At 40.4% G+C, this 21,326-nt stretch overlaps 1 protein-coding gene across 1 annotated transcript in view; it reads left to right on the forward strand.

Annotated features, from left to right (window-relative positions):
- LOC133641176 (protein Daple-like) overlaps positions 1-21,326 on the forward strand; it is a 166,237-nt gene that overhangs the window by 42,857 nt on the left and 102,054 nt on the right. The window contains exon 4 of the mRNA XM_062035108.1: positions 19,510-19,579. Within this exon, the coding sequence (XP_061891092.1) occupies positions 19,510-19,579 (70 nt within the window). The remainder of the gene's footprint in view (positions 1-19,509; positions 19,580-21,326) is intronic.

The raw sequence follows: 21,326 nt of genomic DNA on the forward strand, positions 1-21,326 counted from the left end.
CCTAAAAAGAGGTGTATGGTTAGTGATCGGACCAGTTGATGGTAGCCTAAAAAGAGGTGTATGGTTAGTGATCAGAGCAGTTGATGGTAGCCTAAAAAGAGGTGTATGGTTAGTGATCAGACCAGTTGAGTGAGGGGTTGGTGTGCTCAGTGTTGCACCCAACAAGACGTCAGACATAAGTTACCAAGTTTTGAACTTTGCATTGAAATAAAACATGTTTGTTCATGACATTCTAAGAATGAAATAGCATTTTTGGCAAAATGTTTATTGTTTTAGTTGAATTTGAATCATGTAAGCAAGTAATTTACTCTTTACAATCACTATCTGATTTAAACAAAGATATCATTTAGTTGTCAAGTAGTTAACTTTTTGTTTTGTTGTGTGGTTAAATCATTTCGAGGGCCACAGTACATTTTCAGCAGATGTTTTATTGTCATCCATAAATCATTGATGAATTATACTTCTTAACAGAAGTATCTCCTGCCAGATGACAATATTATATTGATCTGCGATTAGATGTGAGCCCACACTGTTAGTGGGGCATGGATTTGGATTGTGTGTGTGTGTGTGTGTGTGTGTGTGTGTGTGTGTGTGTGTGTGTGTGTGTGTGTGTGTGTGTGTGTGTGTGTGTGTGTGTGTGTGTGTGTGTGTGTGTGTGTGTGTGTGTGTGTGTGTGTGTGTGTGTGTGTGTGTATAAGTGGGTCATTGTGGAGTCATGTAATGTTTGCTGCTGGCAGTGTTAGTGTCATGGATGTATCATAGTGCTGCAGCCTTGTATTAATAAGCACATAACACATTCATACATTATTTATACAGGAAGGCAATTCAATGTGCTTTACAGAAAAGTAAAAGAAGCCAAAAATAAACCTAATCCTAATTCAAATCAGAAAATACAACCATAAAAACAATCATAACTTAGTGTTGTCCCGATACCAATATATTGGTACCGCTACCAAAATGTATTTCCATACTTTTCTAAATAAAGGGACCACAACAAATGTCATTATTGTCTTTATGGTAACAACAAATGTTAGTGTACATGAAACATATGTTTATTATTGTCATTTAGTCCTTCAATAAAATGTTGAACTTGTCTTTTAGTAGTAAGTAAACAAACAAAGACTCCTAATTAGTCTATGCAGTAACATATTGTGTCATTTATACACCTATTATTTTCTACACATTATGAGGGACAAACTGTAAAAATGCTTTATTAATCTACTTGTTCATTTACTGTTAATATCTGCTTATTTTCTCTTTTAACATGTTCTATCTACACTTCTGTTCAAATGTAATAATCACTTATTCTTCTCTTCTTTGATACTTGACATTAGTTGTGGATGATACCACACATTTAGGTATGGATGTGATACCAAGTAGTTACAGGATCATACATTGGTCATATTCAAAGTCCTCATGTGTCCAGGGACATATTTCAAGACTTTATAAACATTATATACATTTTAAAAAAGGTAAAAAGATTTTGTGATGCTAAAAATTATGGATGTAATCATAGTAGTATCGACTAGATACACTCCTGTACTTGGTATCATTACAGTGGATGTCAGGTGTAGATCCACCCATGGCATTTGTTTACATTGTGATGGTGGTGAGCTATTGTATCCTCCTACGCTGTGTAGTGAAGCATGTTTAGCTATTCCTCGTCCTCCAGTGATAATGCTACTTGTAAGAAACTTACTTTATTTGTCTCCATGGAGACCAGGATTAGTGATTTAGAAGTAATCAGCAAACTACGACATGTCCACGACGCACTGTCATGCCCGTTAAACAAATAAATAAATCAATAATTGGGAAGCGGTACTTTTTAAACAGAGTATAGTACAGTTTTTGATTCATTAGTACCGTGATACTATACTAGTACTGTACAACCCTATCATAACTTATTACAATCAATCAAATAGTGTAGATAAAATACTTTCAATGCACAATTAAATAAAAGTGTTTTCAGGCTGGATTTGAGCATTGCCAACTTTGAAGCCAGTCTCACATCTCCAGGAAGACTATTCCAGATTTTAGGACCATAAAACTGAAACGCAGTTCCACCATGTTTGGTCCTGACTCTGGGCACCGGCAGGAGACCACTTTCTGAGGTTCTCAGAGTTGGAGATAGTTCATTTGGTTCCAACATGTCACCAGGAGACCACTTTCTGAGGTTCTCAGAGTTGGAGATGGTTCATATGGTTCCAACATGTCACCAGGAGACCACTTTCTGAGGTTCTTAGAGCTGGAGATGGTTCATATGGTTCCAACATGTCACCAGGAGACCACTCCCTGAGGTTCTCAGAGCTGGAGATGGTTCATATGGTTCCAACATGTCACCAGGAGACCACTCCCTGAGGTTCTCAGAGCTGGAGATGGTTCATTTGTTTCCAACATGTCACCAGGAGACCACTCCCTGAGGTTCTTAGAGCTGGAGATGGATCATATGGTTCCAACATGTCACCAGGAGACCACTCCCTGAGGTTCTTAGAGCTGGAGATGGATCATATGGTTCCAACATGTCACCAGGAGACCACTCCCTGAGGTTCTTAGAGCTGGAGATGGATCATATGGTTCCAACATGTCACCAGGAGACCACTCCCTGAGGTTCTCAGAGCTGGAGATGGTTCATATGGTTCCAACATGTCACCAGGAGACCACTCCCTGAGGTTCTCAGAGCTGGAGATGGATCAAATGGTTCCAGCATGTCAGAGATGTACTTTGGCACAAGACCATGAACAGACTTGTACGCAAGTAGAACTGTTTTAAAGTATTTTCTTTGAGCAACAGGAAGTCAGTGCAGTGACCTAAGCACTGGACTAATATGGTTGTATTTCCTGGTTCTAGTCAGGACTCCAGCAGCAGCATTTTAGATGGACTGCAGCTACTTTACAGCTGGTTCAGAGAGTCCAGTGAGAAGACCATGACAGTAGTCTAACCTGCTGGAGACCAAGGCATGGATCAGACATTATTCCTCTAATGGTCTGTTCCATGCAGCGACCAAGTGAATCACCAGGCTGATGCTCACCTGATGTCAGTGACACCTAGATCTGATGCTCACCTGATGTCAGTGACACCTAGATCTGATGTTCACCTGATGTCAGTGACACCTAGATCTGATGCTCACCTGATGTCAGTGACACCTAGATCTGATGTTCACCTGGTGTCAGTGACACCTAGATCTGATGTTCACCTGATGTCAGTGACACCTAGATCTGATGCTCACCTGATGTCAGTGACACCTAGATCTGATGCTCACCTGATGTCAGTGACACCTAGATCTGATGCTCACCTGATGTCAGTGACACCTAGATCTGATGCTCACCTGATGTCAGTGACACCTAGATCTGATGCTCACCTGATGTCAGTGACACCTAGATCTGATGCTCACCTGATGTCAGTGACACCTAGATCTGATGCTCACCTGATGTCAGTGACACCTAGATCTGATGTTCACCTGATGTCAGTGACACCTAGATCTGATGCTCACCTGATGTCAGTGACACCTAGATCTGATGCTCACCTGATGTCAGTGACACCTAGATCTGATGCTCACCTGATGTCAGTGACACCTAGATCTGATGCTCACCTGATGTCAGTGACACCTAGATCTGATGCTCACCTGATGTCAGTGACACCTAGATCTGATGCTCACCTGATGTCAGTGACACCTAGATCTGATGCTCACCTGATGTCAGTGACACCTAGATCTGATGTTCACCTGATGTCAGTGACACCTAGATCTGATGTTCACCTGGTGTCAGTGACACCTAGATCTGATGTTCACCTGATGTCAGTGACACCTAGATCTGATGCTCACCTGATGTCAGTGACACCTAGATCTGATGTTCACCTGATGTCAGTGACACCTAGATCTGATGTTCACCTGGTGTCAGTGACACCTAGATCTGATGTTCACCTGATGTCAGTGACACCTAGATCTGATGCTCACCTGATGTCAGTGACACCTAGATCTGATGTTCACCTGATGTCAGTGACACCTAGATCTGATGTTCACCTGATGTCAGTGACACCTAGATCTGATGTTCACCTGATGTCAGTGACACCTAGATCTGATGCTCACCTGATGTCAGTGACACCTAGATCTGATGCTCACCTGATGTCAGTGACACCTAGATCTGATGCTCACCTGATGTCAGTGACACCTAGATCTGATGTTCACCTGATGTTAGTGACACCTAGATCTGATGTTCACCTGATGTCAGTGACACCTAGATCTGATGCTCACCTGATGTCAGTGACACCTAGATCTGATGCTCACCTGATGTCAGTGACACCTAGATCTGATGCTCACCTGATGTCAGTGACACCTAGATCTGATGTTCACCTGATGTCAGTGACACCTAGATCTGATGTTCACCTGATGTTAGTGACACCTAGATCTGATGTTCACCTGATGTCAGTGACACCTAGATCTGATGCTCACCTGATGTCAGTGACACCTAGATCTGATGCTCACCTGATGTCAGTGACACCTAGATCTGATGCTCACCTGATGTCAGTGACACCTAGATCTGATGTTCACCTGGTGTCAGTGACACCTAGATCTGATGTTCACCTGGTGTCAGTGACACCTAGATCTGATGTTCACCTGATGTCAGTGACACCTAGATCTGATGTTCACCTGATGTCAGTGACACCTAGATCTGATGTTCAGCTGATGTCAGTGACACCTAGATCTGATGTTCACCTGATGTCAGTGACACCTAGATCTGATGTTCACCTGATGTCAGTGACACCTAGATCTGATGCTCACCTGATGTCAGTGACACCTAGATCTGATGCTCACCTGATGTCAGTGACACCTAGATCTGATGCTCACCTGATGTCAGTGACACCTAGATCTGATGTTCACCTGATGTTAGTGACACCTAGATCTGATGTTCACCTGATGTCAGTGACACCTAGATCTGATGCTCACCTGATGTCAGTGACACCTAGATCTGATGCTCACCTGATGTCAGTGACACCTAGATCTGATGCTCACCTGATGTCAGTGACACCTAGATCTGATGTTCACCTGATGTCAGTGACACCTAGATCTGATGTTCACCTGATGTTAGTGACACCTAGATCTGATGTTCACCTGATGTCAGTGACACCTAGATCTGATGCTCACCTGATGTCAGTGACACCTAGATCTGATGCTCACCTGATGTCAGTGACACCTAGATCTGATGCTCACCTGATGTCAGTGACACCTAGATCTGATGTTCACCTGGTGTCAGTGACACCTAGATCTGATGTTCACCTGGTGTCAGTGACACCTAGATCTGATGTTCACCTGATGTCAGTGACACCTAGATCTGATGCTCACCTGATGTCAGTGACACCTAGATCTGATGCTCACCTGATGTCAGTGACACCTAGATCTGATGCTCACCTGATGTCAGTGACACCTAGATCTGATGCTCACCTGATGTCAGTGACACCTAGATCTGATGTTCACCTGATGTTAGTGACACCTAGATCTGATGTTCACCTGATGTCAGTGACACCTAGATCTGAGTGTCATGTGCATAGTTGTGCTCGGACACAATGAAACTGCGTACGAGCCCTGAGGAACCCCACAGGTCATTTGCTCAGAGACAGTTACCAGTTTCAACAAGGTATGTCCTGTGATGGAGGTAGGACTTGAACCAGTTAACCATACCATCTTTCTTTATAAAGCCCTTTAAGAACCAGCACAGTCAAAAAACATAGGGCTGTGCACCACAAACCAGTAAACAGACACAAAGCAGAGAAATACTGACTAAAGTATATAATTTGAAACGGAGGTACAAATAATATATATGCACATAAAAGAGCAGATATAAATGAACAATTTAAAGGCAGTTAAAAAGTTAAAAACAGTTCAAAGTGTCAAGAGCTTGAAGATTCAAGATGCTTTATTATTGTTTAACATGTACAAGACACTTAAGAAGTGAAATGTCATTTTGGGCACAGTCCCACTAAGAGCAGACGTACGTTACAGGGGGACAAGACGGGACCGCCAACAGATCAGCAACTTACAGAGCTCCTTAAAAAAGGTGGGAAAAAGGTGACATTGGGAAAGGGGGAAGAGTAAAAAAAATATCAGTCTAAGGCTGGACCCTCAGGAGGGGTCCAGACTGAGTCCGAGGAAAAAACCTCACATAGCATGGCACACATATGCATGATACATGTAATCACAACAACTCGCAGTAGGGGGGGGGTTGGGGCCCTGGAGGCCGGCTGCCGCTATTAAAGCGCTACTCAGCCATCCACAACCCCGGAGGAATTAAGCAGTGGTGAAGGCGTTGATTGGGGGAGGGGCAGGTGCATCCATGATTATGTGTTATGATATTGGAATCGGTAATTAAGAGTTGGACAATATCGGAATATTGGATATCGGCAAAAAAGCCATTATCGGACATCTCTACTTCCTTTAGGATGAAGGTGTTGGCTACAGTTGCTATTGTAATATTCACAGCTGCTAGTCAGCAACATGTTTTATTCACACCGTGTGGGTAAAGCCAGAGAGGTATGTCACTCTCATGTTACCTCCTGGTCTTCAGGTGACTGTAACTCTACCTGCCAGTATTGTGCTGGTGTGAGCCTTCACTGCGTCAGTCGGGCTGCTGAGTGTGTTGACATGACTGTAGACCACAAAGTCTGCTACACAATACTATCATCTGCACAATACTCTCATGTACTTTAGTCTGCTGCACAATACTCTCATGTGCTTTAGTCTGCTACACAATACTCTCATCTGCACAATACTCTCATGTACTTTAGTCTGCTGCACAATACTCTCATGTGCTTTAGTCTGCTGCACAATACTCTCATGTGCTTTAGTCTGCTACACAATACTCTCATGTGCTTTAGTCTGCTACACAATACTCTCATGTGCTTTAGTCTGCTACACAATACTCTCATGTGCTTTAGTCTGCTACACAATACTCTCATGTGCTTTAGTCTGCTGCACAATACTCTCATGTACTTTAGTCTGCTACACAATACTCTCATGTGCTTTAGTCTGCTGCACAATACTCTCATGTGCTTTAGTCTGCTACACAATACTCTCATGTGCTTTAGTCTGCTGCACAATACTCTCATGTACTTTAGTCTGCTACACAATACTCTCATGTGCTTTAGTCTGCTGCACAATACTCTCATGTGCTTTAGTCTGCTGCACAATACTCTCATGTGCTTTAGTCTGCTGCACAATACTCTCATGTGCACAATACTCTCATGTGCTTTAGTCTGCTGCACAATACTCTCATGTGCACAATACTCTCATGTACTTTAGTCTGCTGCACAATACTCTCATGTGCACAATACTCTCATGTGCTTTAGTCTGCTGCACAATACTCTCATGTGCTTTAGTCTGCTGCACAATACTCTCATGTGCACAATACTCTCATGTGCTTTAGTCTGCTGCACAATACTCTCATGTGCACAATACTCTCATGTACTTTAGTCTGCTGCACAATACTCTCATGTGCACAATACTCTCATGTGCTTTAGTCTGCTGCACAATACTCTCATGTGCTTTAGTCTGCTGCACAATACTCTCATGTGCACAATACTCTCATGTGCTTTAGTCTGCTGCACAATACTCTCATGTGCTTTAGTCTGCTGCACAATACTCTCATGTGCTTTAGTCTGCTACACAATACTCTCATGTGCTTTAGTCTGCTACACAATACTCTCATGTGCTTTAGTCTGCTGCACAATACTCTCATGTGCTTTAGTCTGCTGCACAATACTCTCATGTGCTTTAGTCTGCTGCACAATACTCTCATGTGCACAATACTCTCATGTGCTTTAGTCTGCTGCACAATACTCTCATGTGCTTTAGTCTGCTGCACAATACTCTCATGTGCACAATACTCTCATGTGCTTTAGTCTGCTGCACAATACTCTCATGTGCTTTAGTCTGCTGCACAATACTCTCATGTGCTTTAGTCTGCTGCACAATACTCTCATGTGCTTTAGTCTGCTGCACAATACTCTCATGTGCTTTAGTCTGCTGCACAATACTCTCATGTGCACAATACTCTCATGTGCTTTAGTCTGCTGCACAATACTCTCATGTGCTTTAGTCTGCTGCACAATACTCTCATGTGCTTTAGTCTGCTGCACAATACTCTCATGTGCTTTAGTCTGCTACACAATACTCTCATGTGCACAATACTCTCATGTACTTTAGTCTGCTGCACAATACTCTCATGTGCTTTAGTCTGCTGCACAATACTCTCATCTGCACAATACTCTCATGTGCTTTAGTCTGCTGCACAATACTCTCATGTGCTTTAGTCTGCTGCACAATACTCTCATGTGCTTTAGTCTGCTGCACAATACTCTCATGTGCTTTAGTCTGCTGCACAATACTCTCATGTGCTTTGTTCTACATGGCAGTTGAAAGACTGTAATGATGTCATCTTATTGTGCTGTTATTGCCAGGCTGCTGCCCTCCATGACAGACACTTCCTCACACACCTTGTTTTGTCTCTTCCCATACATCCTTCTTCTCAACTCTTTATCACTCTTTCTACACTCTCCATGTGACCTTCATCCACCCTCATGTGACCTTCATCCACCCTCATGTTCCTCTGGCAGATAAATAACATGCTTTGACTTACTACTTTATTACTCAAACTCTATTTTCATGCATTTTAGTGTCATCTACTAACTACAAAAGCAGTGAAGTTGTCAGGTTGTGTAAAAGGTAAATAAAAAGAGAATACAACAAATCCTTTTCAACTTATATTCAATTGAATAGACTGCAAAGACAAGATATTTCATGTTCACACTGACAAACTTTGCAAATAATCATGAAGTTAGAATGTAATGGCAGCAACACATTGCAAAAAAGGCATTTTTACCAGTGTGTTACATGGCCTTTCCTTTTAACAACACTCAGTAAAGGTTTGGGAAGTGAGGAGACACATTTTTGAAGTGGAATTCTTTCCCATTCTTGCTTGATGTACAGCTTAAGTTGTTCAACAGTCTCCCTTCTCATATTTTAGCTGCCACACATTTTCAATGTCTGGACTACAGGCAGGCCAGTCTAGTACCTGCACTCTTTTACTATGAAGCCACGCTGTTGTAACACCTGTCTTGCTGAAATAAGCAGGGGCGTCCATGACAACGATGCTTCGATGGCAACATATGTTGCTCCAAAAGCTGTATGTACCTTTCAGCATTAATGGTGCCTTCACAGATGTGTAAGTTACCCATGTCTTGACCACTAATACACCCCCATACCATCACACATGCTGCCTTTTACACTTTCACCCTAGAACATGTCTTGACCACTAATACACCCCCATACCATCACACATGCTGCCTTTTACACTTTCACCCTAGAACATGTCTTGACCACTAATACACCCCCATACCATCACACATGCTGCCTTCTACACTTTCACCCTAGAACATGTCTTGACCACTAATACACCCCCATACCATCACACATGCTGCCTTTTACACTTTCACCCTAGAACATGTCTTGACCACTAATACACCCCCATACCATCACACATGCTGCCTTTTCCACTTTGCATCAGTCCATCTTAGATGAGCTCGGGCCCATCGAAGCTTTTCTGGGTGTTGTTGATAAATAGCTTTGGCTTTGCATAGTAGAGTTTTAACTTGCACTTACAGATGTAGCGACCAACTGTAGTTACTGACAGTGGTTTTCTGAAGTGTTCCTGAGCCCATGTGGTGATATCCTTTACACACTGATGTGGCTTTTTGATGCAGTAGCACCTGAGGGATCCAAGGTGTGTAATATCATGGCTTACGTGCAGTGATTTCTCCACATTCTCTCAACCTTTTGATGATATTACGGAGCGTAGATGGTGAAATCCCTCAATTCCTTGTTGAGAAATGTTGTCCTTCAACAATTTGCTCAGGCATTTGTTGACAAAGTGGTGACCCTCGCCCCGTCCTTGTTTGTGAATGACTGAGCATTTCATGGAAGCTGCTTTTATAGCCAATCATGGCACCCACCTGTTCCCAATTAGCCTGTTCACCTGTGGGATGTTCCAAATAAGTCTTTGATGAGCATTCCTCAACATTATCACTCTTTTTTGCCACTTGTGCCAGCTTTTTTGAAACATGTTGCAGGCATCAAATTCCAAATGAGCTAATATTTGCAAAAAATACCAAAGTTTGTCAGTGTGAACATGAAATATCTTGTCTTTGCAGTCTATTCAATTGAATATAAGTTGAAGAGGATTTGTTGTATTCTCTTTTTATTTACCTTTTACACAACCTGACAACTTCACTGCTTTTGCCTTTTGTAGATGTGTATATTTGGTTAACATAAGGTACATTTTGTTATTATCAGAACAATGGGTGTTGTGGATTGGATTCAGTGATACTGTACTATCTATCTATCTATCTATCTATCTATCTATCTATCTATCTATCTATCTATCTATCTATCTATCTATCTATCTATCTATCTATCTATCTATCTATCTATCTACTGGTACGGGATACATTTGTGTTAGTTTGATCGCCCACCTCTTGTCAGAGAAAAAGTATTTAAAAATGTTGTAAAATATTAGTAGAGTGGAAAAACAAGTTGACTATATGCTTACTTATGTTTTCTGTTATATCCGTTAAACCATCCAATTGTATTTACACGCTGCAAAGTGTTTGGAAACACAGTTTAAACATCACAAAATGTCACACAAATTCTGCTGCCAACTCTGATTCTACTTCACTAGAGTCACACTTCTGCACTCTGACTACATTACCAGATCAGTCATACTGGAAATATGCAAACAATAGTGAAGAGATGGGCTGTTTATCATTCTCTATCCTTATGTAAGTCAAGAACACATCAAGAGCTAACAAGTGAGTCAACAGATGGACATCCTCTCATTATACTCTGAAATAAATCCAGAAAGTGCCAGCAATCCTCCATTTACATGTTGTGACCTGACAATGGAGCAATTATGAGTGATATTGTTATTATAAGCTCTAACGCAGACGGACTACATTACATTTACATGTTGTGAGCTGACAATGGAGCAATTATGAGTGATATTGTTATTATAAGCTCTAACGCAGACAGACTACATTACATTTACATGTTGTGAGCTGACAATGGAGCAAATATGAGTGATATTGTTATTATAAGCTCTAACGCAGACGGACTACATTACATTTACATGTTGTGAGCTGACAATGGAGCAAATATGAGTGATATTGTTATTATAAGCTCTAACGCAGACGGACTACATTACATTTACATGTTGTGAGCTGACAATGGAGCAAATATGAGTGATATTGTTATTATAAGCTCTAACGCAGACGGACTACATTACATTTACATGTTGTGAGCTGACAATGGAGCAAATATGAGTGATATTGTTATTATAAGCTCTAACGCAGACAGACTACATTACATTTACATGTTGTGAGCTGACAATGGAGCAATTATGAGTGATATTGTTATTATAAGCTCTAACGCAGACGGACTACATTACATTTACATGTTGTGAGCTGACAATGGAGCAATTATGAGTGATATTGTTATTATAAGCTCTAACGCAGACAGACTACATTACATTTACATGTTGTGAGCTGACAATGGAGCAAATATGAGTGATATTGTTATTATAAGCTCTAACGCAGACGGACTACATTACATTTACATGTTGTGAGCTGACAATGGAGCAAATATGAGTGATATTGTTATTATAAGCTCTAACGCAGACGGACTACATTACATTTACATGTTGTGAGCTGACAATGGAGCAAATATGAGTGATATTGTTATTATAAGCTCTAACGCAGACGGACTACATTACATTTACATGTTGTGAGCTGACAATGGAGCAAATATGAGTGATATTGTTATTATAAGCTCTAACGCAGACAGACTACATTACATTTACATGTTGTGAGCTGACAATGGAGCAATTATGAGTGATATTGTTATTATAAGCTCTAACGCAGACGGACTACATTACATTTACATGTTGTGAGCTGACAATGGAGCAATTATGAGTGATATTGTTATTATAAGCTCTAACGCAGACAGACTACATTACATTTACATGTTGTGACCTGACAATGGAGCAATTATGAGTGATATTGTTATTATAAGCTCTAACGCAGACGGACTACATTACATTTACATGTTGTGAGCTGACAATGGAGCAAATATGAGTGATATTGTTATTATAAGCTCTAACGCAGACAGACTACATTACATTTACATGTTGTGAGCTGACAATGGAGCAATTATGAGTGATATTGTTATTATAAGCTCTAACGCAGACGGACTACATTACATTTACATGTTGTGAGCTGACAATGGAGCAATTATGAGTGATATTGTTATTATAAGCTCTAACGCAGACGGACTACATTACATTTACATGTTGTGAGCTGACAATGGAGCAATTATGAGTGATATTGTTATTATAAGCTCTAACGCAGACGGACTACATTAGCGGTGCATTGTGAAGTGAAGTGAATTATATTTATATAGCGCTTTTCTCTAGTGGCTCAAAGCGCTTTACATAGTGAAAGCCAATATGTAAGTTCCATTTAAAGCAGTGTGGGTGGCAGGTGGGTAAAGTGTCTTGCCCAAGGACACAACGGCAGTGACTAGGATGGCAGAAGCTGGGATCGAACCTGGAACCCCTTAAGTTGCTGGCACGGCCGCTCTACCAACCGAGCTATACCGCCCCGCATTGATGTCAGTGAGCTAATGCTATTGTTGACACACTTAGCCTTTGTTCAAACTTACTAAAAGTCAATTGTAGATTATAATGCATGCATCTCTCACCTGCCAGTAGACAAATGTGGCCATGGACTGAGACACTGGTCCACTTTCACATCCCGACGTGTCAAAAAAGACAAAAAAAGACGCTAGTTGCAGGAACTTTTTTTTTTTTTAACCCTTCATGAGGACTGTGATTGAATCTTCATGTAGAAGCAATTATGTGAGTCTCGTCAGTCGTATCGCAGCGATAGTGGAAATGTTACAGTAAGTTTTTGTTTGATCATTTATGTATTTATTATGTTTGTTTGTATGGTTCACAGCTAGCAATGTTGCGGATGCTAGTGTCACAATTAAGCTGCGTCCGGGTAGCAGTCAGCTTTCTAAAACTTATTGCTCATCCTCCTTGTGTTCAGGCTCAAAAATATAAGGTTGTAGATCATGGGTGTCAAACTCTGGCCCGCCGTGTAATTTCATTTGATATCAAATGAACATAAGAGCTGGCCCGCCAGTATTACACAGCGGTGGTGCCGCTGTCACACCGCATTCACCGCTAATACTCATACTTGCCAAACCTCTTGATTTTCCCGGAGACTCCCGAATTTCAGTGCCCCTCCCGAAAATCTCCCGGGGCAACCATTCTCTTGATTTCCACCTGGACAACAATATTGGGGGCATCCCTTTAGTGTCCTCTACAACCTGTCGTCACGTCTGCTTTTCCACCATACAAACAGCGTGCCGGCGCAGTCACATAATATGTGCGGCTTCTACACACACATAAGTGAATGCAAGGCATACTTGATCAACAGCCATACAGGTCACACCGTATAAACAAGTTTAACACTGTTACAAATATGCACCACACTGTGAACCCACACCGAACAAGAATGACAAACACATTTCAGGAGAACATCCGCACCGTAACACAACATAAACACAACAGAACAAATACCCAGAACCCCTTGCAGCACTAACTCTTCCGGGACGCTACAATATGCACCCCCCGCTACCCTCCAACCCTGCCCACCTCAACTCCAGTGTGATGACACGCTGAAGTCAAAGTATGACGCTGTTGGCGCCACAATTCATCCTTGACACAATGCCTCAGCTCCGCACCCAAGCTGCTCAATTGCTCTCCATGTTTGCCAGCACTTATGTATGTGAGCAACTTTTCTCCTCAATGAAGATGAGGAAAACGTCTCACAGGATACGTCTGACTGATGAACACCTTGGTTGGATAATGAAGGTTGCCTCAGCTCAAAGCCTGAATGAACTAGCATCCCAGAAAAGATGTCAGGTATCTGGCTTGGGCACATCACATTAGATCAGTGTGTTGCAAACTGAGCACTTTAAAGTCCTGAATGGTTGATTTATTCATTGTTATTTTATTTTCTAATTTATTAGCCTGTGGAAAAAGTTAATGTTGATATTTACCTCAGAAGGCTGCAAATAAAAAAGAGGCATTCAATTTTTATTTCAATTGTATTTGATATGCCATTGATGTTTTTAATTATTATTATTATTATTTGAAACTGGATTTTGCATGTCACTATAAAGTTATATAAGCCTTGCTTGTTCAATATTCAATGCAAAACTTGTTTGGGTCCCTATTAAAAGGTTCATTTGTTCAACCTTAGCCTGCGGCTTTGTTCACTTTTACATTTTGGCCCACTCTGTATTTGACTTTGACACCCGTGTTCTACATCATTATTTTACAGCTTTAACATGAAAAGTGTATTTGCCATTATGATGTTTTTAAATGTGAACTCTAGAAAGTATTTCAATGGTTGAAATCTGCACTTTTGAGTGTTCTTATTACTGTAATGTACATCACAGGAACTAAGCAGAGCAGCCAGCCCCAAACATGTGTCAGGAACACATTTTTACTTCATAATATATCATATTGTAGATGTTTATTACACTTTGCATTCATATTTTGCTGGTTCTTACATTGTTGCTTGATTGTAAAAGATACACAACTATGGAGGAGCTGCTCTGAGAAGTCAAATATGTTGTTAATATTCACTCTTTTATTGTTCATAGTTAATATTGTAAATCCCACTTTCTTTATTTTCATGTACATTTTGGGTGTCGCATTCAGTAAAAAACTGTACAATTCCATTCTGTTTTTTTGAGGTGGTCTGTCATAACTTTTTTAGAACTCTATGGGACATTGTGACTTTATACCCCGCTATAGAAGCGGGGTATAAAACACACGCTATAGAAGCGGGGTATAAAACACGCGCTATAGAAGCAGGGTATAAAACACACACTATAGAAGCGGGGTATAAAACACGCGCTATAGAAGCGGGGTATAAAACACGCGCTATAGAAGCGGGGTATAAAACACACACTATAGAAGCGGGGTATAAAACACACGCTATAGAAGCGGGGTATAAAACACACGCTATAGAAGCGGGGTATAAAACACACGCTATAGAAGCGGGGTATAAAACACACACTATAGAAGCGGGGTATAAAACACACACTATAGAAGCGGGGTATAAAACACACGCTATAGAAGCGGGGTATAAAACACACACTATAGAAGCAGGGTATAAAACACACTATAGAAGCGGGGTATAAAACACACGCTATAGAAGCGGGGTATAAAACACACGCTATAGAAGCGGGGTATAAAACACACACTATAGAAGCGGGGTATAAAACACACACTATAGAAGCGGGGTATAAAACACACGCTATAGAAGCGGGGTATAAAACACACACTATAGAAGCAGGGTATAAAACACACTATAGAAGCGGGGTATAAAACACACGCTATAGAAGCAGGGTATAAAACACACGCTATAGAAGCAGGGTATAAAACACACGCTATAGAAGCGGGGTATAAAACACACGCTATAGAAGCGGGGTATAAAACACACGCTATAGAAGCAGGGTATAAAACACACGCTATAGAAGCAGGGTATAAAACACACGCTATAGAAGCGGGGTATAAAACACACGCTATAGAAGCAGGGTATAAAACACACGCTATAGAAGCAGGGTATAAAACACACGCTATAGAAGCAGGGTATAAAACACACGCTATAGAAGCGGGGTATAAAACACGCGCTATAGAAGCGGGGTATAAAACACACACTATAGAAGCGGGGTATAAAACACACGCTATAGAAGCGGGGTATAAAACACACGCTATAGAAGCGGGGTATAAAACACACGATATAGAAGCGGGGTATAAAACACACACTATAGAAGCGGGGTATAAAACACACGCTATAGAAGCGGGGTATAAAACACACACTATAGAAGCAGGGTATAAAACACACTATAGAAGCGGGGTATAAAACACACGCTATAGAAGCAGGGTATAAAACACACGCTATAGAAGCAGGGTATAAAACACACGCTATAGAAGCGGGGTATAAAACACACGCTATAGAAGCGGGGTATAAAACACACGCTATAGAAGCGGGGTATAAAACACACGCTATAGAAGCAGGGTATAAAACACACGCTATAGAAGCGGGGTATAAAACACACGCTATAGAAGCAGGGTATAAAACACACGCTATAGAAGCAGGGTATAAAACACACGCTATAGAAGCGGGGTATAAAACACACGCTATAGAAGCGGGGTATAAAACACACGCTATAGAAGCAGGGTATAAAACACACGCTATAGAAGCGGGGTATAAAACACACGCTATAGAAGCAGGGTATAAAACACACGCTATAGAAGCAGGGTATAAAACACGCGCTATAGAAGCAGGGTATAAAACACACGCTATAGAAGCGGGGTATAAAACACACGCTATAGAAGCGGGGTATAAAACACACGCTATAGAAGCAGGGTATAAAACACACGCTATAGAAGCAGGGTATAAAACACACACTATAGAAGCAGGGTATAAAACACACGCTATAGAAGCAGGGTATAAAACATGATCATGACGGTCTGGCCAACATTGAAATGAGACAGTTTTCTCAGACAGTACAAACCTTGGTGAGTCTTTTGAAACACCACATCACAGTTAGCTTCAAATTTCACTTGTTGTTCAATTCTAGTCCCACAGTATTTATACTTGTGCACATATTCAATGACCTGGTATTTATGCTTGTGCACATATTCAATGACCTGGTATTTATACTTGTGCACATATTCAATGACCTGGTATTTATACTTGTGCACATATTCAATGACCTGGTATTTATACTTGTGCACATATTCAATGACCTGGTATTTATACTTGTGCACATATTCAATGACCTGGTATTTATACTTGTGCACATATTCAATGACCTGGTATTTATGCTTGTGCACATATTCAATGACCTGGTATTTATGCTTGTGCACATATTCAATGACCTGGTATTTATGCTTGTGCACATATTCAATGACCTGGTATTTATACTTGTGCACATATTCAATGACCTGGTATTTATACTTGTGCACATATTCAATGACCTGGTATTTATACTTGTGCACATATTCAATGACCTGGTATTTATACTTGTGCACATATTCAATGACCTGGTATTTATACTTGTGCACATATTCAATGACCTGGTATTTATACTTGTGCACATATTCAATGACCTGGTATTTATACTTGTGCACATATTCAATGACCTGGTATTTATACTTGTGCACATATTCAATGACCTGGTATTTATACTTGTGCACATATTCAATGACCTGGTATTTATACTTGTGCACATATTCAATGACCTGGTATTTATACTTGTGCACATATTCAATGACCTGGTATTTATACTTGTGCACATATTCAATGACCTGGTATTTATACTTGTGCACATATTCAATGACCTGGTATTTATACTTGTGCACATATTCAATGACCTGGTATTTATACTTGTGCACATATTCAATGACCTGGTATTTATACTTGTGCACATATTCAATGACCTGGTATTTATACTTGTGCACATATTCAATGACCTGGTATTTATACTTGTGCACATATTCAATGACCTGGTATTTATACTTGTGCACATATTCAATGACCTGGTATTTATACTTGTGCACATATTCAATGACCTGGTATTTATACTTGTGCACATATTCAATGACCTGGTATTTATACTTGTGCACATATTCAATGACCTGGTATTTATACTTGTGCACATATTCAATGACCTGGTATTTATACTTGTGCACATATTCAATGACCTGGTATTTATACTTGTGCACATATTCAATGACCTGGTATTTATACTTGTGCACATATTCAATGACCTGGTATTTATACTTGTGCACATATTCAATGACCTGGTATTTATACTTGTGCACATATTCAATGACCTGGTATTTATACTTGTGCACATATTCAATGACCTGGTATTTAATCAGAGTTTGCTGCTTCTTTCTAAAGTCCATAGCTTCAATAACTTGTTTTTCCAGCCGAGTGGTACTTTAAAGCTTTGGTCACCATTCTGACCTTTTCTGGCGGCACACACAGTGACACACCCTTTGTTACCAGCGAAATGTGTTTCCTGTGGGTTCCACACCCACAGACACGTGAGCGGGCAGGGTAAACACCTCAGAGCAGTAGAAACACGTTTGTGTCAGCCGCTGCGGGGAAAGCACTTTGCTTTTTGCACATTTTCTATTCAATCATGAGTAGCAGCTGTTTCTCTCAGTAATGATATCACAGTCTGCGAGTAATGATATCACAGTCTGCGAGTAATGATATCACAGTCTGCGAGTAATGATATCACAGTCTGCGAGTAATGATATCACAGTCTGCGAGTAATGATATCACAGTCTGCGAGTAATGATATCACAGTCTGCGAGTAATGATATCACAGTCTGCGAGTAATGATATCACAGTCTGCGAGTAATGATATCACAGTCTGCGAGTAATGATATCACAGTCTGCGAGTAATGATATCACAGTCTGCGAGTAATGATATCAAAGTCTGCGAGTAATGATATCACAGTCTGCGAGTAATGATATCACAGTCTGCGAGTAATGATATCACAGTCTGCGAGTAATGATATCACAGTCTGCGAGTAATGATATCACAGTCTGCGAGTAATGATATCACAGTCTGCGAGTAATGATATCACAGTCTGCAAGTAATGATATCACAGTCTGCAAGTAATGATATCACAGTCTGCAGGTAATGATATCACAGTCTGCAAGTAATGATATCACAGTCTGCAAGTAATGATATCACAGTCTGCAGGTAATGATATCACAGTCTGCGAGTAATGATATCACAGTCTGCGAGTAATGATATCACAGTCTGCGAGTAATGATATCACAGTCTGCGAGTAATGATATCACAGTCTGCGAGTAATGATATCACAGTCTGCGAGTAATGATATCACAGTCTGCGAGTAATGATATCACAGTCTGCGAGTAATGATATCACAGTCTGCGAGTAATGATATCACAGTCTGCGAGTAATGATATCACAGTCTGCGAGTAATGATGTCACAGTCTGCAAGTAATGATGTCACAGTCTGCAAGAAATGATATCACAGTCTGCAAGTAATGATATCACAGTCTGCAAGTAATGATATCACAGTCTGCAAGTAATGATATCACAGTCTGCTAGTAATGATATCACAGTCTGCGAGTAATGATATCACAGTCTGCAAGTAATGATATCACAATCTGCGAGTAATGATATCACAGTCTGCAAGTAATGATATCACAGTCTGCAAGTAATGATATCACAGTCTGCAAGTAATGATATCACAGTCTGCAAGTAATGATATCACAATCTGTATGTCTTGCAATGTTCTTCCCTGCCTTGACAATAGTCCTCTTCTTTGACAGGACACCCTTCAGCAGTTAATAGTCATGCCCCTTCCAAACATCGTCTGCATTGCCAGGGATCCTCTATCAGGTAACACACTCATCATGACACATTCAACACCCATTTCCACCAATCAGTATCATTGATTTCATTTATCATTTCAATTTCCAATCTTATTTTCAACTAGATGAGGCAATTCCAGCTAGAATTTCCAGGAAAATCGGAATTAGGTTTGGAAGTTGTGAAAGTGTTAGTTAGAATGTCCAGGATGAGTGGAATGTGTTGATGTTGGAATGTGTTGATGTTGGAATGTGTTGATGTTGGAATGTGTTGATGTTGGAATGTGTTGATGTTGGAATGTGTTGATGTTGGAATGTGTTGATGTTGGAATGTGTTGATGTTGGAATGTGTTGATGTTGGAATGTGTTGGTGTTGGAATGTGTTGATGTTGGAATGTGTTGATGTTGGAATGTGTTGATGTTGGAATGTGTTGATGTTGGAATGTGTTGATGTTGGAATGTGTTGATGTTGGAATGTGTTGATGTTGGAATGTGTTGATGTTGGAATGTGTTGATGTTGGAATGTGTTGATGTTGGAATGTGTTGATGTTGGAATGTGTTGATGTTGGAATGTGTTGATGTTGGAATGTGTTGATGTTGGAATGTGTTGATGTTGGAATGTGTTGATGTTGGAATGTGTTGATGTTGGAATGTGTTGATGTTGGAATGTGTTGATGTTGGAATGTGTTGATGTTGGAATGTGTTGATGTTGGAATGTGTTGATGTTGGAATGTGTTGATGTTGGAATGTGTTGATGTTGGAATGTGTTGATGTTGGAATGTGTTGATGTTGGAATGTGTTGATGTTGGAATGTGTTGATGTTGGAATGTGTTGATGTTGGAATGTGTTGATGTTGGAATGTGTTGATGTTGGAATGTGTTGATGTTGGAATGTGTTGATGTTGGAATGTGTTGATGTTGGAATGTGTTGATGTTGGAATGTGTTGATGTTGGAATGTGTTGATGTTGGAATGTGTTGATGTTGGAATGTGTTGATGTTGGAATGTGTTGATGTTGGAATGTGTTGATGTTGGAATGTGTTGATGTTGGAATGTGTTGATGTTGGAATGTGTTGATGTTGGAATGTGTTGATGTTGGAATGTGTTGATGTTGGAATGTGTTGGTGTTGGAATGTGTTGATGTTGGAATGTGTTGATGTTGGAATGTGTTGATGTTGGAATGTGTTGATGTTGGAATGTGTTGATGTTGGAATGTGTTGATGTTGGAATGCTTTCAATAGCTTGACAAATGTGGGAATTGTGCAACCTGGAAAAATGTCCCATTCATTTCAACGGGAACTTCCTGGAAATTTGGGAATGTTAGGAAAAGCGGGATGTTTTTGGAAATGATTAGGAGCATGAATGTCCTGAATGAGCTGAATTGGTTGGTGTTGGAATTGTTTAAATGGGTCAAGAAATGTTGAAGTAGTAACACTTTTTGAATTGAAAAATGGTATTACAGAATTTTGGGAAAACCGGGAATTTTTCAAATTCTTAAACCAACTTGGTTTTTTGTCCTGACTAAGAAGAATGTCTGACAGTTGAAATGGGTTGAAAAATGTGAAAGGAGTCATCACACTAAAAAAGGTTGGAAATAAGGCCAGACAAAAACAGGAGTTCCTGGAATTTTTTTTGAATGTGGAAAAATTGTTGTTTGAATTTCCAGGACGAATTGAATGTGTTGATGTTGGAATGGTTTGAATCGGTTAAAAAATGTGTGAATTGTGCAAGTTTAAAAAATGGTTTGAATGGAAAAAATGTCCCTGGAAAGCTGGGAATT

This window comes from Entelurus aequoreus, linkage group LG23 (assembly GCF_033978785.1).
Source record: "Entelurus aequoreus isolate RoL-2023_Sb linkage group LG23, RoL_Eaeq_v1.1, whole genome shotgun sequence".
In the NCBI taxonomy this organism is placed as follows: Eukaryota; Metazoa; Chordata; class Actinopteri; order Syngnathiformes; family Syngnathidae; genus Entelurus; species Entelurus aequoreus.